The sequence below is a fragment of the Gossypium hirsutum genome, chromosome D01, assembly GCF_007990345.1.
Source record: "Gossypium hirsutum isolate 1008001.06 chromosome D01, Gossypium_hirsutum_v2.1, whole genome shotgun sequence".
Lineage (NCBI taxonomy): Eukaryota > Viridiplantae > Streptophyta > Magnoliopsida > Malvales > Malvaceae > Gossypium > Gossypium hirsutum.
In genome coordinates, this window is record NC_053437.1 from 56,852,440 (window position 1) to 56,877,580 (window position 25,141).

The 25,141-nt window shown below is 32.6% G+C and overlaps 1 protein-coding gene and 1 non-coding gene across 3 annotated transcripts; one reads left to right on the top strand and one right to left on the bottom strand.

Moving 5' to 3' along the window:
• Window positions 1–688: 688 nt before the first annotated feature.
• On the top strand, window positions 689–795 carry LOC121214212 (small nucleolar RNA R71). Its single transcript, XR_005909798.1, has one exon. It is a non-coding gene; the product is annotated as a small nucleolar RNA R71 (small nucleolar RNA).
• A 14,406-nt stretch (window positions 796–15,201) lies between these two features.
• On the bottom strand, window positions 15,202–19,739 carry LOC107922370 (serine/threonine-protein kinase BSK1). Of its 2 annotated transcripts, none has more exons than XM_016852367.2 (9): window positions 19,133–19,739; window positions 18,912–19,047; window positions 18,355–18,488; window positions 18,133–18,238; window positions 17,429–17,517; window positions 16,885–17,073; window positions 16,314–16,478; window positions 16,112–16,225; window positions 15,202–15,682 (listed from the first exon to the last, which is right to left on the bottom strand). In XM_016852367.2, the coding sequence occupies exons 1-9, from the start codon at window positions 19,457–19,459 to the stop codon at window positions 15,428–15,430; spliced, it is 1,515 nt and encodes a 504-aa protein (XP_016707856.1). In that variant the 5' UTR covers window positions 19,460–19,739; the 3' UTR covers window positions 15,202–15,427. The 2 variants fall into 2 exon arrangements, with proteins under 2 accessions (XP_016707856.1, XP_016707857.1); XM_016852368.2 differs by having other exon boundaries at window positions 17,429–17,514; window positions 19,133–19,738.
• Between the last annotated feature and the right edge of the window lie 5,402 nt (window positions 19,740–25,141).

Below are 25,141 nucleotides of genomic sequence, written 5' to 3' on the forward strand. Positions count from 1 at the left end.
TAGTTTTGGTATTGCTAAGCAAGCTACCTTGTGGTCTTTCTGATATTACCGTAGCAAGCTGACCTATTTGGTTCTCGAGCCCTTGAATTAACGCTTGCTAATTTTTAAGTGTTGTTTCAGTGTTCTGAAAACGAGTTTTCGACACCGAAATAAACTTCGTTAACATCTCCTCAAGATTCGGCTTCTTCTCTTGCTGGTAAGGTGGTTGTTGAAAACCTAGAGGAGGTTGTGCTCTCTGATTGGGATGATTCCTCCAACCTGCATTATAAGTGTTACTATAAGGATTATTTTGATGCCTAAGATTATTACCCATATAATTGATTTGTTTGTTCTCTGTGTTAGGATTGTAGGGTAAATAATCTGGATTGTTCATTCCCTCTCTATTTGTGTTGCATTGCATCATCGGTTGTACCTGCATAGAAACACATAAACCATCAATTTTCTTATTTAACAATTCTACCTGATTCGATAACTGGTGACTGCATCTAAATTGAAAACACCAGCTGATTTCTTTGGCTTTGTCCTCATGACTTATCACTAATAATTGTCCAGTGTCATCTCCTCTATAAACTCATAAGCCGCTTCAGGTGTTTTGTTGTTCAATGTACCACCGGTTGCTGCATCGATCAATTACCTAGTTGAGGGATTCAAACCGTTATAGAAGGTTTAAATCTGTAATCATAAAGGTAACCCATGGTGAGGGCACCGTCTCAATAAATCATTATACCTCTTCCATGCACCATATATGGTCTCTAAGTTGATCTGAACGAAGAAAGATATATCATTCCTCAACTTGGCCGACTTAGCGGTGGGAAGTACTTCAATAGGAATTTCTCGATCATTTGCTCCCATGTAATGATAGAACTTCATGGTAAAGAATTCAACCACTGTTTAGCTTTGTTCCTCAATGAGAAGGGAAACAACCGTAGGCGAATGGCATCATTAGAAATGACATTAATCTTGAAAGTATCACAGACTTCCAGAAAGTTAGCCAAATGAGTATTGGGATCATCGTCTTGCAAACCATCAAACTGAACAAATTATTGTATCATCTGAATAGTGTTCGGCTTCAATTTTAAATTATTTGTAGCAATAGTGGGTCTCACAGTACTTGATTTAGCCCCAGTTAGAGTGGGTTTGGCATAATGGTACATAGTACGAAGGGCGGGATTTGGATTTGCAGGATTTGCCGCAACTGCAAGAGCTAGCTGATTATTCTGATTATCACCCATCTCCTCAATAATAATGATAACGTCCTCTTGCTCGTCTACTATACTCTGTATGTGACATCCCTAAAGTGACCCTAGTTGGAAAGTGGTTTCGGGACCACGAAACCGAGTCTTATAAATAATTAAAGGTTATATTCTGTGTTTATGATGTGAGTAAATGCTTGTGTGATAGTTTCATACTTCAATTTGGTCAGTGTATGTGAAAATTATTAGTAGGGACTTATGTGAGACAATTTAGAGATATGCTAGGCAAGTGCTAAAGTGGCCTATTAGTATATGTGGGAAAGTTCTTGTCCTTGCATGTCAAATTAGCCAAACTATAGGTAGTGGCCGGCCATGCTACAAATTGTATAGTCAAGTGTGAATTTTATATTAACTTTAATTAACTAGGTGCCATATTAGTATGGAGGAGGGAATAAAATAAAAGGTTAGAAATAAAGTAAAGAAAGGAAGGAAAGGGGTGAAAGAAACAAGTCTTTATTCTTGTTTCTTCTTGGCCGATTCTAAGAGGGAGAGAGGGAGCAACCATTCGGCAATTCTAAGTCATGAATAAGGTGAGAGATTCATGTTAGCTTATGGATTTTTTTTAGCATATTTTGAGTTAGGTATTAAGTTCATTACATAGCCCATGACAAAATTTTTAGTTTCATGGTGTCTTGAGCATTTGGCCATGGGGGAAATTGGTTAGTGGGAGGAGAAACCAAAGTAATTCATCTTGTTCCTCCATTGTCGAAACTTGAAAGGAAAAAGAATAAAATTTTTTGTTCGAGTTTCGGCTATGGTGATTGCTAGAAGAAGATATGTTTAATGCCACCTTTAGAAATGTATGCATAATTTGGATGATTTGTTTGAATTCTACCTATTCCATGGATTAAATTTAGGCTATTTGGAAGTTTGAAATTTGGCTAAGAAGCTTGAAATTTTAGTTGAAGCTTTGATGTCATTAGCTTGGAAAATTATGTTGGATGTGTTAAGTTACTTGTTATTTTAACTTAAACGTTGAGGTTAGCATTTGGGTTGTTGAATATGCCGAACTTGGATAGGTTAGCATTTGGGTTGTTCAATATGCCGAATTTGGATTTAGGGAGAGAAATAGGTAATCGGTCATGCTATTTTATTGATAAAATAATTGTTAAATGTTTCATATGTTATATAAATGAGCTTGTAAGTGAATTTGAAGACTTGGAAAAATTTTGGAAGAGAAGTGCCGAATGTGATTTTTGGGTGTGACTTAAGGGGTAAAAATATGGTGGCTTGAGTTTAGTAATATTCGGCCATATGTGATGATATATTGAGCCTTATATATTCGGTCTTATAGATATGTACCTATGTAATGATATAATGAATTTGGTATATCCGGTTATATAGGTAAATATTTATGGAGTGTTCCAATTGAACTTGTAATTTCGACCACATATGTATATATAAATAAATATATATTTGTAAAGATATGTTTGATCTTGCATATTCTACTAAATAAGTGATGATGATATATGAAGTTAAATGTGGTTTTGTAAACTTGTATAGATGTGTGAAAGTATATCTTAATTTATAATGATATTTGGCTCTGGAAGTGATTTGAAAACTTGCAAAATGCTAATCTTATAAGTATTCGGCCAAATTGGTAGATATGATAATCATGTGTGGTTATGAAATTGTTAAGTTAAAATTTATTATTCATTAATTTAGTAAATTAGTTTATTAAATTCAAATATGCAAGGTAATAAGTTAGTAAAATGTCCCTTGATAGTTTTAATCTATTATATGGGGATAAATGTAATTGTTGAGTGTAGCCTAGTAATATATTCGATTTTGTATGAGTAGGGCATATGTATGATGTTTAAATAGCTAGTTAGTAAGGTCATTTGTACCTTAAATATATGATATATATGTATTAAATTAAATTGCTTAATTGATAAGTAATTGAATAAATCTATTTGTTTTAAATCAAGCTCAAGAGCAGAAAGTGTCGAAATCAGATAGGGGAAAAGAGAAAGCAATGGAGTCGTCTATCCATAACTATTCAAAATATCCGAGGTAAGTTTTAAGTATTAAAGCCTATAATGTGATTGAGTATGATATGTTAAGCACATATTAAAAGAATCATAACTCTATTGTAAATCTTTATGCATATAGCCTAATGGTTATTATGAAGTATAGGTAAGTTATTGATATGATATGTTGCCAAATGGATATGATATTATGAAGTGCTGAAAGGATATGTCAGAAGAGTAAAATTGTGATAAACCTGCTCAGGACAGCAGCAGTAACATGAATTTAGAAAATCACCATAAATTCATGGATTTGAATTAGAGGCTGAATGAGACATGAAATTAAAGCTTAATGAGTCTAGTTTCTTATAAAAGAAACCGTGCAAGCAAAGGAATTTCTGATAATGAGAAATTTGATTCGTAGTGAAGAGTGGTCAGATTAGTCAAGCAGTGAAACAGGGGAAACTTTAAGAAAAATCTGGTATTGATTGGCCAAACCTAAAATTCTGGAAGTTTTATGGATGGAAGACATACGAGTCTATATTCATGAAAAATTTACGGAAAGTGATTTGGAGTTTTGTAGCTCCAGTTATAAATAATTTAGTGACTATTGCTCAGGAAAAACAGCTTGTGCTGAATTTGAGATTGTGTTGTAAACCTTGATAAACTTGTTTTAGTTGCTTATAAGCTATTGATTAAACCCATATGTGAATTCTAAATTGTGATAAGGCCTAATGGCCGATGTGATGAATGTGAAAGTGTATATATATGTGATAAGGCCTAATGGCCGATGTGATGAATGTGAAAGTGTATATATGTGAATAGGGCTTAATGGCCGATGTGATGAATGTGAAAGTGTATATGTGTGATAAGGCCTAATAGCCGATGTGATGAATGTGAAAGTGTATAAATATGTGATAAGGCTTAATGGCCGATGTGATGAATGTGAAAGTGTATATGTGTGATAAGGCCTAATGGCCGATGTGATGAATGTGAAAGTGTATATATGTGAATAGGGCTTAATGGCCGATGTGATGAATGTGAAAGTGTATATGTGTGATAAGGCCTAATAGCCGATGTGATGAATGTGAAAGTGTATATATATGTGATAAGGCTTAATGGCCGATGTGATGAATGTGAAAGTGTATATGTGTGATAAGGCCTAATAGCCGATGTGATGAATGTGAAAGTGTATATATATGTGATAAGGCTTAATGGCCGATGTGATGAATGTGAAAGTGTATATGCGTGATAAGGCTTAATGGCCGATGTGATGAATGTGAAAGTGTTTATATGTGACAGGGCCGAGTGGCCAATGTGATGGATGTGAAAGTGCATAAATGTGATAAGTCCCGAAGGGCATTTGTGTCAGTACTATATCCGGGTTAAAACCCCGCAGGCTTTATGCGAGAATATTATCACTGATTAATGTCCCTAAGCTTCGTGCTCGTACTATATCCGAGTTCTAAGGACCCGATGACTACGTGTGGGGATTTTGTCCGGGTAAGACCCGATAACTTCGTGTGGAGATTATGTCCGGGTGAGATTTCGTAATAAGAATTGCTTATAAATATATTCAATGCGAAAGGTTAAACAGGTATGTACTCCAAGTTTATATGTGAGCTTGATTTGCACTAAATCATAAGGTAGTTATGTGATGCATACGAGAGCAATCTATGAGACTATTCTTATGATTATGTGACATCGGATCAGTGTGAGGGGTGATGTGAAATCATACGATATATCTATGTCACATGAGCTCACTTTTATGTGAAAGTTTATCTGCCTATTGTATATGATGAGATGTGCGTATTCGGAAAAGGGATAGTATGCCCGACGGAAGAGTGAAATAAAAATACGAACAACTAGGTTATAATTTGTTTGTTATCTATTGCCACTGCTTAAAACTTACTAAGCATTGTAATGCTTACTCCGTTTACTCTGTTTCCTCTGTTTTATAGATCTCATTGCGAAGCTACAGGCTCGGGGATCGTCAGCAACTAGTCACACTATCACTATCCACTGTTTGGTACTGCTATGTTTCGGATTGTCTTATGGCATGCATAAAATAGACTAGTGGCGGAAGAATATTTTGGTTAATGTATATAGCCATGCGAAAATGGCTTATATATGTTCGAGCATAATGTTATAATCATTTGGTATGGAATGGTTAATCGCTATCATGATTTGTGCTATTTATGCAAAAAGGGCTAGTTGAATCATGGAAACTATGAAATAGGTAAAGTCTACCTTAAAGGCAGATGCTGGCAGCAGCAGTGATGTAGATTTGGAAAATCACTAAAAATAGTAGGATTGGAATTAAATAGTGAATAAATTATGTAAACGAAACTTGATGAATCTATTTTCATAGGAAAGTAACGAAATGATCATATGGACAGTATGTTAAGAGATATTCAGGTTCTCGTGAGACAGGACCAGAACGGTTTCTGGATTCCCTGTTCCGACTTTGGAAATTCATTATAAATTAACCAGAGATAATTAGGAGTTATGCCATATATGTCTGGATTCCTCTCTGAGTCTAGTTTCTATAGAAACAAACGGCATCAGTATTGAAGCCCTGTGCAGGGAGATATCCAAGTCGTAATACGCAAAGGTCAGTGTAGTCGATCCCTGTAACATGGGAGACTTTGACTAATAAACTGTACTAATTGGCCTGACCAAAAATTCTAGAAAAAAATATGTAGATGGCCATATGAGTCTAGTTTCAGGGAAAAATTACGAAACTGATTTTCGAGTCGTGAAACTCAAGATATGATTTTTAAGGTGACAGTGTCGCAGTTAGCCAACTGCCTGGAAAATTTTAAAATGGACTGCGATAGTAAGCGAATTTAGTCTGTGAACCCCTCGTGTCCGACTCCGGCAACGGTCTCGGGTACGGGGTGTTACACTATATATTGTGCCTTGCTTCTCTATGATTTCTATTAGCTGTACTTTCAATTTCACTATCAAATAGTAATGGTCCCGACGGGTTTTTTCTAGTCATAAACTAAAAAAACTTGCTAGAAGCAAATAAAAGAAAAATTAGAAAACAAAAATTAAACTAAAAAACAAAAATAAAATGCAGCAAAAATAAATTGCTAAATTAATAAAAATCAAGAGTTCCTAATATTTTAGTCCCCGGCAATGGCGCCAAAAACTTGATTGTCTCTAAACTAACTATAAATATGACAAGGCAAGCGCACCTATCGAGCAATAGTATAACTACGGTGAGTAGGGAATATCGTATCCATGAGGACTAAAAGTACTAGTAATTATCGTTCTCTATTATTTAGCCGACAAATTGGAGTAATTGTTTTTAATCTAAAATTACTAAACTAATTTAACTAAGAATGCAACAGAGAATAAAATAGGAAAATAATCGAAGATACCATTGAGAGAAACAATACCCCGGAAAGAATCCACCTAGACTTCACTTATTATTATGAATTTGAATTAAATGATTTATTCACTTGTGCCTTAATCCGTAGAAATCTCTAAATTATGTTAATATCTCTTTCGAGAGTAAGAACAACTAACTCTAGATTGATTAATTGAAATCTCTTTCTAATTAAAACCCCTATTGTCGCATTAACTCGATCTATGGATTCCCCTATTTCGTTTGACTCTAATCCAGTAGATTTATGACGTCCTATTTCTAGGATTGCATGCAACTCCACTCAATTATGCTAGATCTACTCTTAAACAGGGAATTTTGCTCCACTGAAATAAGCACATTAAACATGAATTAATATCCTTAGATTATTAAAACATGAAATAAGCATACATAATTGAGAACAAGAATCAAGTAATTATCATGTAAATCAGAAATCAAATAATAAGATTCATCATAGGTTTCATCTTCCCTATGTATCTAGGGAATTTAGTTCATAGTCCTAAATAGAAACATCTCAAAGTTAAGATAACAACAAGACATAAAGAAACCCAAATAAGCTTCTAAAGAAATTAAATGGAGATCTTCAATCTTGAAGGAGATCCGCTTTCGAGATGATTCTGATGGCGTTCTTCGAGTCTTTTCTTCAATCTTCTATGTGTGTCCCCTTAGGTCTTCTTCTAATTGATATTTATAGACTTTAGAATGCTCAGAAACCTTAAAAATTGGATTTTTCTGCGATTTTGGGAAACAGGGTGCGAAATCAAAACAGGCTGGCACATGGGCGTGTGCCTAGTCTGTGTGGCTCACACGAGCTTGTAACCAGCCTATGTGGAAATGCCCAGGCTGTGTGGATACTGAAAATAGCTATTTTTATCTGATTTTGGCTTGTTTTTCACTCCTTTCGTTCCCCTATGCTCACCTAAGTATAGAAACATGAATTTAAAGGATTAGGAGCATCAAATTCACTAATTTACATGATAAATCATCCAAAAACGCATCAAGAATGGGATTAAAAACATGTTACTTTTATGGCTTATCAAATGTATTTTTATGAATTTAGAATATGTATTGCATTGATGTATGAATTGAATGTTTACTGTTCTGTTTGTTTGGTAATGCTCTGTAACTTTGTTCCGGCAACGGATACAGGTTAAGGGTGTTACAGATGGATTGGAAAATTCATCAGCTGGATGTTAAATCAGTCTTTCTGAATGGCTATTTCTAAGAAGAAATCTATGTGGAGCAACCTTCTAGGTTCGCAGTTAAAAGAAAAGAGGAGAAGGTATGTAGGCTTAAAAAAGCCTTATACGATTTGAAATAGGTTCCACGAGTTTGTTACGTGAGGATAGATGAGCACTTCGTGAGGTTGGGATTTGAAAAGAGTCCTAGCAAGCCTACCTTATATGTAAAGAAAATTGGCGAACTCACTTCACTAATTGTTTCGTTATATGTAGATGATCTACTTGTGATTAGAAGTAGCGAAGTCTTAGAAAAGGAGTTTAAAGAACAAATGGAGAACATGTCCGGTATAGTTTAATAATTTTCAAAAAAATTATTATTAAATATAATAAGCAAAGTCTAATATTAAAATAAGTATAATATATAAATTCTACTTTGATCATTTTAAACAGAACATAAGATTTGAATCCAGTTAAACTATAAGAAAATAAGCTATATTTGTATGGCTATTAATTACATATACTGTACATTAAGTATGACTTTCAAAATATTATCCAGTCTATACATGCCATAAGTTAAAAATTTAAAACATTTAATACCGAGACTGTAGATAGAGTGATGATCTTGCTGACGATCCCCGAGCCTGAAACTTGCTCTTTAAGTCTATAAAACAAAGAGACGTAAACAAACAAAGTAAGCTTTTATAGCTTAGTAAGTCTATAGCATAACTAAAATACTTATAAAAGAATCATATAATTCCTTAAGTAAAATTGTTAAGATCACAAATACCCAATATAATTACTGTTCATACACTAATATCTTAAGTCATTTTGTTGATATCTAAAAGAATTTATATTTAACTAATACATATAAACGAACATATGAATATACATTATATGCATATAACCGAGTTATTAACATTCTCATTAATTTCATATTTTGATTACTAGTGTACTTATCACTTGCACTTCTTCGAATGCATATATATATATATTATTCAAACACATATGCCAAAAGCAAACAATTATACTTATCAACCACATGTGCCGACTGCACATATATATATACTTATAATTCACATATGCCGAATGCACACACATATATATATCCAACAATTTCATGATAACCAATATATATATACTTACCAAACACAAAGATTCGAGCTTTTATATGCTCATCAAAAACATAGAAACAAATGTTCATATATTTATCCAATACAAATAACCAAATCATATACATATATACCCAATGTATATAATCACTTAATTAAAACAGATTCACTGGCACTTAGCCTACTAGGCTTAAAGCCTGATTCAGATCACCGGCACTTAGCCTGCTAGGCTTATAGCCTGATTCAATTCACCGGCACTTAGCCTGCTAGGCTTTAAGCCTGAATTGATTCATTGGCAATATACTTGCTAGGCGTTGAGCCTGAATACGCAATTCACATTAGATATAATTCATTTTCAAACTATATTTGTATACAAAGTCCATGCATAAAGATTTAGCTTAAAATTCATAACTTATATCATTGATACACATGGTTATATAAAGTTCAATCACCAATTCCAAACTTGATAATTCAATGACTCAACCGAATACTTTTATATATATCTTTCTACTATAGATCCAACTACTACCATCATAATATTTAACTTCTATTATACTTAAATAATATACATTTCACATTCAAACATATTAAAATAATCTAAGCTAACAATTTCATACTTTTGATTCAATGCAAATCTTAAACATATATACATTCGACCATATATATCAATATATAATTCCATACCTAATTTCAATACAAGAAATTATACCTGTACATATATATACATATATACATATTTGAATTTATCATGTACTTATATAAATTCATACTTAATTTCACAACAAGAATTTATACATGTATAATGCATAATCAAACCTCACACATTTAAATAATAACATATCTAAATTCAATACAAAAAAATATATGCATGTATATTTACATGCTTAATCGAATTTATTATATATTTTTAAAACATACATATTATAAATCAAATCCAAAAGTTTACCATGTATATACTTATAAATTCATTCGACCCTTTCGTATATATTTATGTTATCCAAAATTTTGATTAAATCAATAATTTATACATGAATATACATACATGAACTTGAATCTTGTATATACATATAAAACTCTCATACTTCAATCATGATCAAGAACATTTATAAATACATATGATTATATACCTTTCATACTTTAACCGTTCGCAAAAATTTATATAAGTATAATCTTATATGTTCGAACATTAGAAATACATATATATATATATAAATCATTCATACTTTAAATATATTAAATAGATATACTTTAAGTTCTGCAAAAATACAATACATATACATGTATCTATATATATATTAGTTTAATAACATTTAATAGTTAATAGACTTACCTCGAACGATGAAAAGTCGAAACCGGACTATTAATCGACAACTTTAGCTTTTCTCCGATCCAACCCGATTTCTTCGGTTCTTGATCTAAATATATTCAAAATGAGCTAGTTTAAATATAATTACATTCAATTTAGTCCAAGAGCGCATAAATGGATAAATTACTATTTTTTCTTGACATTTACACTTTTTGCAATTTAATCCCTATTGCATAAAACACAAAATACACAAAATTTCCCACATTATACAAGGGCTGAATATCCCTAATGCTCATACAAGTCCACACATTTCATTTATTTTACATTTTAGTCCCTCAAAAATTTAATTTCACAATTTATCCCTAATTTTTCAATTTCACCAAAAATTCAAAGACAAAATATGTTAATCTTCCACATATATTCCATATTTCATCATCAACTATTACAAAGCTCAAGCATTCATCAATGGCATACCACAAAATCAACATCAAATTCAAAAATTAAAGCATGGTTCTTGTAGTACACAAAGCAACGATCTCAAAAACGTAAAAATTATCAAAAACCGAAACAAAATCATACCTTAATCAAGTTTGTTTTGTGTCGAAACCTAGCTTGGTTTTTCATTCTTTTCTTTCGTTAATATTCAGCCATGGAAGAAGATGATAGCTAGTTTAAATTTCATGTATTTTTAATTACATATAATGTAATACTAAGCTATTTACCTTACTAACCTTATTTACTAAATAATATATATTTAAACATTAAGGTTAGTCTTGTCCATAACCATCCACTATCTATATAGTGGGTTTATTGCACTTTTAAGCCTCCTAATTAATAAGACATCAACAAATAGATGCTTTTAAATTAGATCCCTAGGTTTTCATTTTACACGATTAAGCCCTTTTTATCAAATTGAGCACTCAAACGATCAAATTTTCATACGAAATTTTCACAAACTGAAATTCTCATACTGTAAATACTAAAATAATTTTAAAATATTTTTCTGACTCGAATTTGTGGCCTCAAAACCACTTTATCCGATTAGGGTCAAAATTGAGTTGTTACATGTTCGAAATGTCAGATCTTGGGGAAATGAGATATTTTCTTGGGATCGAAGTTTGACAGGTTCAAGAAGAAATTTTCATAAGTCAACAGGGCTTCGCATTAAAGATTTTGAAGAGGTTTTTCATAGTGAAGTGTAAACCAATCAGCACGCCTATTGCTCTTGGAGAAAAACTCTATAGTAGTGAAAACTTTTAGAAAGTTGATGAGAAGAACTATCGAAGCCTTGTGGGTTGTTTGTTGTACCTAACAATAACACGAATAGATATTATGTTCGTAGTAGGCTTGTTGTCAAGATTTATGCACTCTTGTGATATTTCTCATTTCAAAGCGGCGAAGAGGGTGCTGAGATACATCAAAGGAACAATTGATTTTGGTGTTTGGCTCGCAATAGCGAACACCGCAGTAGCAAACTCTTTAAAACTTTTTGGGTACACTAACAGTGACTGGGCTGGATCAGTGGATGATATGTGAAGTACCTCCGGATATTTCTTCTCACTAGGATCTTGGGTACTCTTCTGGAGTTTTAAGAAGCAATTAACAGTTGCTTAATCCACAACTAAGGCTGAATATGTAGCTGCAATTGTTAATCAAGCAATTTGGTTGAGAAATTTTTTTTTTATTTGAACCATGTGCTGATTGAAGTAACTCAAATTTTTTGTGACAACCAGTCTACCATAGCAATTGCGAAGAACCCAACTTTCTTGGAAAGACAAAGCATTTTAAAATCAAGTATTACTTTGTAAGAGAAGTCGAACAGAGCAAAGAAGTGACTCTGGTTCATTGCAGTACTGAGGATCAACTTGCAAACATCCTGACGAAACCACTTCGAAAGACGAGGTTTGAGGAGTTGAGGAATAAATTTGGTGTTCACAGCATGAAGGTCAAAGAGGAGTGTTGCAAGATGACGATTCATGCAGCAAACACACTTGGCGAACCCATCAAGATTGGAAAGCTCACAGAAAGTGGTGAGCTCATTAATTTTGGCGAACTAAAAAATATGAACAGGATTTGAAGAGCTTACTTGCAAGACAAGTTAAACAAAATATATTTACTTTCTAGAAGATTTAGTTTTTTATTTGTATAATATATTTAGCATTTATTAGTATAAATATATTTGTTATTTCTTTTCATATTTAGGAGTTTTTTCTTGCTATAAATACCCTTGTTACATTGTTAAAAATAGATGAGTGAAACATAATAAAAACCTTAGCAGACAATTTTGTTGCTAAATTTTTCTCGCTTCTTCTCTACAATTCTTTCTTTATTAGTATCAAAATTCCAACAGATACTAAAGAAGAAAGAATTGCAGAGAAGAAACGAGAAAAATTTAGCAACAAAATTGTCTGCTAAGGCTTTTATTATGTTTCACTTATCTGTTTTGAACAATGTAACAGGGTTATTTATAATAAGAAAAAACTCCTAAATATGGAAAGAAATAACAAATATTTTATTCTAAAAATGCTAAATATATTATGCTAATAAATGCTAAATATATTATGCTAATAAATACTAAATCTTCTCGAAAGAAAATATATTTTGTTTAACTTGACTTGCAAGTAATCTCTTTAAATTCAATTCGTATTTTTAGTTCGCCAAAGTAATGAGCTTGCCACTTTTTGTGAGCTCGCATCTTTACGTTCAATGTTCGTCATTGCATGGATGGTCACGTTCCAACAAAACTCTTAAAGAAACTTTCAAGTCCCTCAAGGTACCAAGCTATGAAATGCCAAATGGGAGTCCAAGATTTTTGTTTCATGCTATCAACATGTATATGATAAGCAACAAATGTATATACAAGGATGAAAGTTATTATATTAGCTAGAGAATAAACAACAAATGTATATGATAAAGAAAGATGTAGATTTGTTCATTAAAATTCTTTTCATTTATAACAGATGCAGTAAACATGTATTTTTTACCAATATACAAGGATGTACAGAAAAATTGTATAAAGTTGTTTTCTATTGCCATATGTTATAACTTTCTGCAGCCTAATGGCTAAGGATGTTGAGAACAGAAACTCTAGTTTTGACCAAGCACTCCACTCCATCTCCAAGATCTTGAATGCTTGACTCCTATTTCTGCAACTCAATTTGTGCATCATCATGGCTCATTTTACCAGATTTTCTGGTCTTGTTACCAATGAGAGTGCACAAAACTGCATCCATTTTCTCGATTTCATTGGTTTCCGTTGCTTCTCCCTCGTGTGTTACACGTTTGGAGCTCATCACTTGGACAGCAAAGACCAATTGGTCGATTTTGATTCCATCTTTGTGCCATTGATATGAGAAAAGAGGGATTCAAACACTGTGAATGCAACTCTTTGTACCTCTCCCAACATGCTAAATGCGGCCTCAGCATCGTTTTCTAACAGAGCAAAGCCACATTTACAAGCTTCCTGAGACTTGTTTCTTAACTTCTTTGCTTTCTTCCTTGAAGCAAAGTATTCCTTAGCTTCATATGTGAAACCAGCTTCATCGCCTCTTCTTCTTCTCAAAATTGATGGAAGTTGTTTGGTATCTTCCTTGGCCTGCAGTAAAAAGCATCCTTGGCCACACCACAAACACCCAAGAGCTTGAGAGACCCATTCAACAACTCGTTAACCTGTTTACCATTGCATTGTTGGGCTAATGATTTTTGTGTAAGAGGCAGTTGAAGCAAATTATCAACCAACTCATACAGATTACTAAGGCCACTTAGTTTTTGGCTCATTGATGAAGATGATGATGAGGCGGATTCATTGGCCTTTAGCCTACACAGATGCTCATCAATTTGAGTAACAAGTGGATGAGGTCTAGAAGGCAAGCTGCTTGAACGAGCATGAAAATTGGATTTTTGGTTCAAAGTTGAAGAAGCCATCTTTTTTGTCTTGGAGCAAAAGGCTAAAGGCTTAGATGTACAAGTTGATCAACTCAATGCACCTTCCCATTCAACCCTCGAGCTGCGATCGTATATATCGGCAACTATGGAAGACAAGGAATCTCATCTGCAACCTCCATGAATCCTAACATGACCCTGATCTGAATCTCAACATTTTTGCTGCCAATGTTTGCTCATTGTCTCCCACCCCACCCCAAAAACTCTTTAAGCAATTTATTTATATAAATATTATGAGCCTACACATTTTTCTACAGAAATGAAGGCTTAATTATTGTGCACGAGTGGCACTGTGGCCCCTGTCTCCTCTCATAGACATAGGGGGGTAGCAAGATTCCAGTGATGCTTGTGCTACTTCTTTTAATAATTCGTTAATAAAATAAGGAACTATAGGTACATACAGGGTTGCTTGCGAGAAAAAAGTGGCCCTTTTCTTTGTAGGTGAGACAGGACTGCAATGCCGGTGATGCTAAACTTGAAATCTGAAAAAAAAAAAAAAATGAAACCTCTCCCACGAATCGGCACATTTGAAAACAAGTGTTTCTTAGCGTGGACATTTAAAGCCAGGAATGACATTTAAGCCTTGTTGTCCCCTATCTTGTTCTTCCCACTGCAACAGTACCGGGAAGATTGTGAAAAAAAATTGTTAACATGGGCGACCAGGTAAGTTGGAGTCGGTCACTGGACACATTTCCACATTATTTCAGCTTAGCTCCAACATTCTGGAATCTCCGTCAATGGTGAAATGAATCTGTTAGATTGATTTAGCCATCAATGATGCAAGTTTCGATGCAATGCAAGGTTTGAAGAGCCCCTTAGTCCATGCAACTTGAGGGACGAGATAAAAGCATTCTCAGAGAAAATAAAAGTAATTGGATATGTTACCATTCAAGTTCTTCTAAGAAGAGAAAATATTTCATTACGTTTCTTTTTTTCAATACAAAAGAATTTGTCCGTTCAAATTGAAGTAGACAGACATACAAAAATATCTATAAGAGATTGAGAATTGCTTCAAAAACCCTATTGACAAGAAAGATTTGTGTTACACGTTGCTGAAATGGTGGAGCCTCCTTATTGAGTTAAGCATAGCATATATTTGCAAACATGAAGGGCAGGTACACATCATCACAAATGGGGAAAAAATACACATTCTTTGCTATTTCGTACACTTCCAATTTGAAATTCAATTTCAAACTCAGATTTTTACACAAACTTTTGGCAGCCTCAACAAGAAAATGGTACAGGAATGTAGAATCAAACACTATATTTTTGTTCTCACGATCCCTTAACGACCCGTTGCTTCTTTTCTTCAAGTCCAGCAGCTTCGTTCAACATGTCTGCAGCGTCTTTATGCATGTCTAGTTTGGCAAGAGCAACTGACTGCATATAGAAGGCAGTCGGCCACTCGGGATTCACAATTTGCGCCTGCATTGCATCTGCAAGGGCAGCATCTGGTTGATCGCAAAATAGATAGCACAGGCTGCGTCGAGCAAAAACAGTTGGGGAGACCATGGTTCCGACATCTATGAACTGCACAGAAAGAAAAGGTAGCCATAAGGCTTCCATCCCAACTCAATATAATTTAATACTCGTCTTGGTTTAACGGTTATCTCATTACAGCACGATTAAAGTTTATTTGGATGCTCAAGAGAGTCAACCTAAAACAATATAACCTCAGTTACATTAAAGGTCGGTCTGGTCAAGGCTAGTTGCTTGATAATATCATATCTAATTTGTGGTAAAAACAAAAATTTAATTTCCAAGAAATATATTTCTGGATGAGAGAGTTAGAGAGAACCAATACCGTCCATGACAGGCAAACCAACAAGTAAAAGATTCCATTTAAACAATCTCAATTGTCCTAGAACTATCGAATTGTCAATAATTTAGCAAGATGACAATTTTTGACAAATTCTTAACCAAATAACATATAGTTCTTGACAAGTTAAAGTCCAGTACCTGGGAATAACAGTCAATGGCGGTTTTAAAATCTTTATCACGGAATGCATAGTCCCCACGCTTCCTAGCCTCAAGCATATCTCTCATCTGCTGGGTCCACTCTTGGAAAGATAACTGAAGCAATGCATCCACAATTATATGCACTTCTTAGCACAAGAGTAAAGAAAATGGATTTGAAGGATTCACTAAAACAAGTCATCACCTCATTTGTCCCTTCGTCATCCTTGTAGTGATTCATCACCAATATCTGATGAATTGCAGTAAGGTCAAGCCGTGAACAGGCCTCACCCATTGGTGAAAGAGGACGCTGTGGAGTTGGTGGAGCTTCCTCATATTTTGAGATTCCAAGCATAACATAAGATGGAACCTACAAGCCAGGAGATAAAATAATCAGGATCTAAACAGAAAGGCATGCTCTTTGGTCTTCAAAACCACAGCCACAAGGTAACAATTTTAATGTGATTATTCCCACATCATTTTTTAGCTCTGGGATGGCTTGAGGTAACAATAGCAAAGGTGAAGTATGTAAAGAAGTATAGATACACAACAGCGTAAGCATCTGGGACAACTCAGATACAACACTTGTTGTTTTCTTCATTAGATCTAGTCCTATTTAGTGATTTTAATTACTGCAGAAACCATATATGCAAGAGATTTTCAACTCCTCACTGAAGGAAATAGATGCAACCTCCAGGTTCTAAATCTTTGGCTCACCAATAAACAAAAAACAAACTGTAATAAATTGAATAGATAAAAGCAGCAAAGTTCCTTACATCAGGTTTGGTGTGCAATGGAGCAAGCGTGGCAACAAGATCCTTCATACTGGGCCGCTCCCTGGGTTCATATTGCAAGCATTGAGAGGCAAGGCCAACAACCACAGTTGCCTCCTCCATAGAAAATTTTCCCTCTAAATGTGAATCCATGAGGAGAACGATGTTTTTACCTCGTATCATATCAAGCGCCTGCAAACATGCACAGCCATCAAGATAAAACCAAAGTTTGTAACCTTCAAGACTAATACTGTCTGACAGTAGAACAGGTAAAGACATAAGCCAAGCAGCTGTTGAAATGGAATAGTTAAGTTTTGGTAAGTACAAGATTTCAAAATTAATCACAAAAAGCGAATTGCACAATAGCTGTTAACTGCACTAACTCGCAATTTGAATAGCAAGTTTGTATTTACAAGCATTCAAAGGAGCCATGATAAAATCACTGATTCCGGGATGCAGATCGTTCCAAAATGTATTAAAACAAAATTACACAATGATACATATGGGTCCCATGTGCTACAAATATAAGCCACTTAAATTCACTTACATGACTAGGAGGGATGTGCTTTCCACTAAGCAAATCAACAAGAACAGTGCCAAAGCTGTAAATAACGCTTTCTGGGGTGACTCTCCCTACTAGAAGCATATTTTTTAGAAAATTGAATGAAGAGAATCATGCAATTTGAAACAATAGAACAGTTTTCACATAGCTCAGCACTATGAAACAACGGATCGACAGTTTACCATACATCCAGAAATGATTTTATACTTACATAGGAATGACCAGAACAACTCACTCATCTATGGGAAACACCAAAAGAAAACAATTTGAACCATTAACATAGGAATCCATTTTCATAAAAAGCCTCCCACTCCCTGTTTGTCTGCTACAAAAATACTAACCAAGTTTTTGCAAGAGAAAGGAGAAACAGAACATTTCTAGAAGTTGCAACAGTAACTGTCAAAATACAAGTCTGCTAAAGTCGGTATCCTAACATCATTTCACAAAATTTACTCAAACTTCACTGAAGAACATCAGAATGAAACACAAAGGAAGAGAATGCTTTTTCTGAAAATGTGTCCAAGAATTGAAGCAAACCAATCATGTAGAGTAACATTAAAAAGGACCGAAGTAAACTCCAGATATGTGTAACAGATCAAATCCAGTACAGTTGGACAGGCAGAAGAACTGAGAATAAGTATTTTATGATGGTAACCACCAGAGATAAACCAGACAACAAATGAAGTTACCATTTCTTAGATACTCAGGAGGTGTGTAGGCAAGATTAGTGCTATAACTTTTCCCATCCCGGCTATTTTTCATCAGTCCGAAACATGAAAGACGTGGATCACCATCCTACAAAATCCATTAAGAAGCCATCAATTACTGCACCAAGTGTTTGTTAATGCTAGAATAAGAGGAGGAAAAAGGTATATACATGATAAGAAACCTTATATTCAAGAGACCAATACCTCATCAAAAAGAACCCTGTAAGCATTTAGATCATGGTATAATGGATGGCCCTCACTACTACAATAATCTAAAGCTTCAGCAATGCACGTAGCTACTCTTAAACGCATTGCCCATTCGATGGTTTGATTTTCCCCTGAATAATGTGAACAAAGATACAACTTTAGGCCGTGATAAACAGAAATGTCAAGATATATTATCAAGCTAAAAGCATTTAGCTGACAAAACTGTATATCAAACTTACCAAGTAAAATCAACCTGTAATCTATCCTATATGTTCAGTAAGGATTACAGGAACTCAAGAAATTAAAACAAAAATTATTGGATAAACCATTTATGGCATGAACAATGAATCAAGAATAATAGGAAGAGAAACAAAGGCTAAGGTCGAGTTACATAAGGCCTATTCTTGGCAACAATTAGCAAGAACAAAAATTCAAGCATGATAAAACTAGCTAAAAACTTAAAAAGATAAGCAAGAAATTAAGAAATTAAACAACATAAAGAAAAAGAGAAAAGAGAAAAGGAATCTTCAAGTTAAAAGAGAAAGAAAACTGACAATGAAACAAATGCTTAGCAAGAGTGTCATTGATCATATACTCAGCAACAAGCAGCCTTTCATCTCCATCACAGCAATACCCTATCAAATTGGCCAGCCTCCTGTGTCTCAACTTTCCCACTCCACATGCTTCTTCCTAAAACAAATCAACAAAACCCACTTCAAATATCCCACCAAAAACCCAAAATTTAAAAAAGCAATAAACCAAAAATTGATGGTACCACAAACTGTTTGGAGTCAGGCCAAGCCATCTCAGTAAACTTCTTAACAGCGATCCATTTCCTGTTCTGTAAACGACCTTTGTAAACAAGGTTAGGAGCTTTTTCCCCACTTTCAGAAACTATGTTATCTGAACTGAAATTATTGGTGGCAGCTTTGAGGTCAGCCAAGGAGAACTCAGAGAAAGAAGGGACTCCATTAGCAACAGCTGGGTCGGGTCCAGCACCTGAAACTGCTTGGCTATGGTTCCGGTGCTCCTGTTGCTGTTGCCGACTCTGGTCATTTTCTGGGTGGGTCTCTGTTAGACAAGATGATTGACAACAACCCATAATTCAGTTTTGATTGAAGCTTCCCGTTTGATTTTCAGAATAGAATCATGAGAGAAAAAGAAAAAAGGGCTTTTGGTTTTGACAAAAAAATAAAAAGAAGAAAAGAATGGGTTGAGGACTTTGAGGGGATTTGGGTTTGTGCCTTTGTTACCGTGGTTCCTTGTTTTGATCGTTTGGAGTTTGTTTATGTTACAGGTTTCTTCTTGTCTTGCCGGGACTGATGCTCTCTAACCAGGCTTTTTTCCTATTACAAAGGTTGTTTAATAACTTGTTGCTGTAAGTAACTAAAGTAGCTCATCATTTATAGCAGGAATCTATATTTTTTTTCCTAATACAACCCTGGACCTCAGGGAGTTTTTCTTTTAAAGACAATTTATTCATTTAATCAAAATAAATAATATTCAATCTTTCTCTTCTTCTTTTTTTATTTTCGTTGTGTAATTAAAGTAGTGAAGTAAAAAAAAATGGATGCTGCTTATTTTATTTAATAAAATAAGATAAATATAAAAATTTAAGATTTAAAACCATTTATTTTGGTGTGAAACTCATTTATTTTGCCACTAAGAAAATTACATTTTGTTTTCCTGTTAAACAACTCATTGACATATATGTCAACCCTTCTTCAATGGAAATTTGTATTGTTATTTGATAAAATTATATATATATATATATATATATGACTAGATTATGCAACAGTCAATATGTGTGCGAAAAAGTTATTAAATAAATTTACGTTTTTAGTTGAAATAGTAAAAGTGGGACTGTTTGAGTTCAAATCTATTGTGTACACATCTATTTTCTAGATTTTATATAAAATAAAAAAAGATAAAAAAAAATATTTACCCTTTTGTAAAAATAACGGGCTTTTAATATCAATTCAATCAAAACTTAAATATTAATATAGACAATATACTATAATAAATTTTTGGTTGAGTTTATACTATGTCAGGAGTATTTTTTTTCACCATATTTTAGTATATGAATTAGTAATAAATTAATTTCAATTGATAATTTTTTAGTCACTCATATAACTTATTTTAAAATAGAGAAAGAATATTTTTTACTTATTTTGAAGAGTTTTTACTCATTTTTCTAATTTCAAATTTAAATTTATATTAATTTTTCTTCATTTTATATCTAATTATTACAATATATATAATAAATAATTGTTTTTTCATATTAGTACATGAGTAACCAAGCTGAGTAATTAGTGTTACTAAATCAAGTGATACTAATGGTGACTTTAATGTTACTAAGTGATAATGATGACTTATCAAGCCTTCTTTAATGGAAATCTGTATTATTATTTGATAATATATATATATATATATATATCTACTCTAAGTTTAGAGTTACTAAATTAAGTAGTATCATTGAGTGAAATACAATAAACCAGTTTAGAATTAAATTATTCTTGACTAATATAGAATGATAGTTAAAATTTTGTATCAATCACTTATTTGATACGAGTTCAAATTATGTTATCCTCATTTCTTAATTATTTTTATGTAATTATTGGTATTCTCATTAATTTTACGATCTGAAGTTAATGAGGTATTCTACTGTACACCCACGTAGTGCATCATAATTTTAACTTTTTGCCAACCCTTCTAAATTATACCAATATTTTAACTCATACCAATATCAAAGTTCTAACAAAACACAAATTAGACATTTGGGTGCGCGTTTCGAGCGCACAAGGGAATTTTCTAATGTTAGTCCTATTTGACCTAAGGTGGTATTCAGAAAGATTTTCTCAATAATGACGATTTCAAATTTTGGATTTAGTCCAAATGCCTGAACAAATATATGTATCTTTTAATTTATCGAATAATATTTTTTTAAAAAATTAAGTACTTAAATGAATCAATGTTCTTTTTGAAAACTATTTACATATTTTCTTTCCTTTAAACCACATATTTCTTACATATTATTTTGAAGATATATACTTATTCTATGCTGTTAAGTGATTTTCGATGTTTATGTGTTTTAAGAATTAATAAATAAAGGAAAGGAATTAAGTTTAAAGAACCCTCAATTATTTCTTTTTTATTTTCAATCAAATTTTTTATTTTATTTTGATTTTTTCCTTTGTTTAATTTTGGCAAAATTACTTTTTTTTTTAATCCTCGAACTACAATGTTTTATTGAAATAAGTCCTTACATATCTTTTTATATCTTAATAAATGTTCATCTTTTGATTTGTATCTATAAATAAGTTTTTTATTTTCAAGTAAAAAGTCTATTTATTATTTATTCAAAAATATATAAAAAGTATTAAAGTTCAAATAAAGTATCAAAACTTATTTAGGTATAAAGTGTTAATGAAAGAGGGAGAGCTTATTTAAATATACAAATAGTATTAAAACTTATTTAAATAAAGTAAGTTTAGCCTTTATTTTTATTTTTTTGTATTGGTTTTACCAAAAATAAAAGTAAAATCAAATGCATGAAAATGGTGTTAAGTGAATGTTTCCAAAAATTCTCTCTTAATAAGTTAAAAAAAAAATTGGAAGAGTTCATTGAACCAAAAAATTACTACAAGTAAACATATTATGATTTTCTTTTTTTAATATATGATGAGGTTTATTAGGTGTCAACAAATTAGTCCCTCTTTTTTTACAGCTAAACTTGACCCATCAATATTTGATTCAATTAAAAATTATTATAAAACCTTATCATAAAAATGCCTTTACAACTCAAATTTTGAACTATTTCTTTTAATATTTTTCATAAAATCCTATTCATCATTCTCTTATATGACAAAAGGTGATTCTTGTTTTATGTACTATTGCTTAATTTAGGTTTTACATAATTTAAAACTGATATTTAAATCAGTTAGGCTTAATGAGAATCTCTAAAAAAAATTATATTAAGCATATATAAAAACTTATGGAGAAAGCATATATTCTCCACCAATACGTGGCCTAATTTGTTTGTTTCCAAATGATGACGTGCCGGTGCTACTGCCAGCCAGAGCTGAGCAAGGCAATGCTTCTTTTTATATTTTCGCTTAATCGACTCAAATAACTAATTGTGCACGTTTTGTGGGTCTTTTATATCAAAGGTGAAGATTGAAAGTTTTTACTTAAAGCGATACTTGTTTTCTTTCTTTATATTGTATGTATTAATTGAAAGTTTTTTCTTTTCTTTTCTATAGTTTAATGTTTGTTATGAAACAATTTTAGACTTCATGAATTTATAAATTCAAATTTAAATAATTTTTTTCCGATCTCTAACATTGACTATTAGATCAACTTGAATCTAAAGTATATTCTTCTACTCGTTGATGAGTATTGATCCACCATACCGATTATCAAATTGACGCTTGGAGCTTCCTAACAGAACTTAAAAAAAATTAACAGCACAGTGACTTAAATAAAAACTTTTGAATAATTCAATGATTAAATTATAACTTTTATTAATTAAATAACCAAAACAAAATTTTATTTATGATTTAATGAGTAATTTTTTTTAATTAACTATGGAGAATTGATTAGGCAAGAAAGGACAGGGTGACGTGTAAGAGAAAATTGGTAATATTAAATTCCAAATTCCAAAGTCAAGTGGTTTTTGCAGAATTATTAAGGTCTCAAAACAAGGGTCTTTCGGTTATGGTTTTAATTTCTCTACACTGGGACCAAAGCTTAAGGTGTTGAAACGCGTTGGGTCCAAATTTACGTCCAATAATAAAATCAATGAATCAAGTGGATTAGATTTTAATTTTTTGAGAAATAGGTGGTGGTTGGTTTGCTGCTTCATTTTCTTTAAGGTTTGAGATTAATATAATTTTAAAAGATTCAATATCTTCAGGTTCTAGATTTATTAATTCTTTTATAAATATGGAAGAATCTTTCTAGTATTCATATATAAAATTACTATTTAATTGTAATTTCAACTTAGAAAGGGAGGCCACAACCCCCCAAAATCATATCATTTATCTTATTTTGCTACATATTATAAGCTCTTTAAACATGAAAAACTAAAACATCAGCCATCGGCATTTACCAAACAAATGTCAACCTTATGAGATCCTCCTTTTGTTCTATCTAACTCCCCTGTAATCAATCCCCTCATACTATCTAGTTCATATATCTCGATTAACTTAAGGTTCCAATTACTCATTAAACTGTGTAGGGAATTAATCCGTGTATGTAACAAACAAGTAGATATAATAAAACTAAAAACATCGGACATGTAAGTTTTAAATAGAAAAACTCTTCAAAAGATGATAAAAAACCACGAGCAAAAGAAGATTTCACTATAATAAAGAAGAGTACAAAAGATTGAGAGAATAAAAAGAAAACTCAAAGCCCCAAAAACAAAACCCTTCAAAACAAATAACAGAATTCTCTCAATCTAAATATTTCTGTTATCTCAAACCTAGAGTAACAATTACATTACGAAATTCCAAGTTGATATACCCATTGATTATGATACCATATATTGAAGAGACGTTACCTTATTTGTAGCCAATTGATCGAAAGTATCAATCTTAGGATAACATATATCACTGTTAACCATCAAGATAGCCTTATTCGTCATGTTGTGATGACATTTATTGTGTTAGCAATTGCCCCTATTATAACCACCTTTAATAATGCCCAAGAGGCTTAGACTCATTTTAGGACAACATATGACAACAAGTTTCGATCTCAACTATGTAATTTGTGTGAGACTCTTAATCAAACCTCTATGGGTTCTAACTCCATCACTAACTATCTCAATAAAATACACTCAATTTCTAATGATTTAGTTATATATGGTTATCCATTACAACTTGAAGAACTTTTTTTGGAAGTTCTTACGGGGTTGGACATGAAAACGATTCCATAAGTGTTGTTATTTGCATTTGAGAAACAACCATCTCTTTTAAAAGACTTCATGATAAACTTTTTGGTCATTAACTCTTCCTTCGACATCAAGCAGCAAAGCATGAACAACAAATGATTCCTACTCAATCACTCAATGTTCTAGACAAAAAGGCTAATAGAATTGCTTTAATAACGAGAGCTACTATTCAAATCAAATTAGGAACAACACCAACAATGTTGTTCAAAATATCCCTCAAGGAAAAATTCTCAACCTTGCAATACATCCGATTAGTATTGATGGGGGAACCAAATCTGAGTGCTAAAAGAATTTAATAATAGACTCAACTAGCATGGTTTGATTGGGGAAGATTTTTTACAAATCGCCACACTCTGGTAACATCCTAAACCTAAAGTGATAAGGTCAACACTAATGCACATGATTGGAGATTAATAGATACAGAATATCACCACTCTCACTTACCTCACATGAATAAAAAGTGTTTAAGGATGTTTAATTTTTGTTGGAATCAACCAAGAACAAGTAAACAAAGGAAAGTTGCTGAAGAGCAAGTTTTTTATTCAAATTCTCATATATCTCTTCTCATTTACATTGTTAACCTTTATATAGGCTATTTGGGACATCCCCTGAGTGTAAGAAACTTAAAGGTTAAGTATTTGCAGTAATACTTACATTAATGACAAAATACATGCACCTAATGCTAAATACATGCATAATTATGAGATTCATGCTTAAATTAAATAAATACATGTATTTAATGTACATTCATTCTTACAAGCATTAGTTCCTAATTCACACACCTACTTATTTAACGAACGCATTGAATTTATTAAAATAAATTAAAAGTCT

Excerpts from the sequence above, each read along its gene's own strand:
- LOC107922370 (XM_016852367.2), bottom strand. The coding sequence starts at position 19,459 with ATGGGTTGTTGTCAATCATCTTGTCTAACAGAGACCCACCCAGAAAAT. Across the intron at positions 19,048-19,132 it reads CTGACTCCAAACAGTTTGTG|GAAGAAGCATGTGGAGTGGG; the intron begins GTACCATCAATT and ends GATTTGTTTTAG. Across the intron at positions 15,683-16,111 it reads CCATTGACTGTTATTCCCAG|TTCATAGATGTCGGAACCAT; the intron begins GTACTGGACTTT and ends CTTTCTGTGCAG.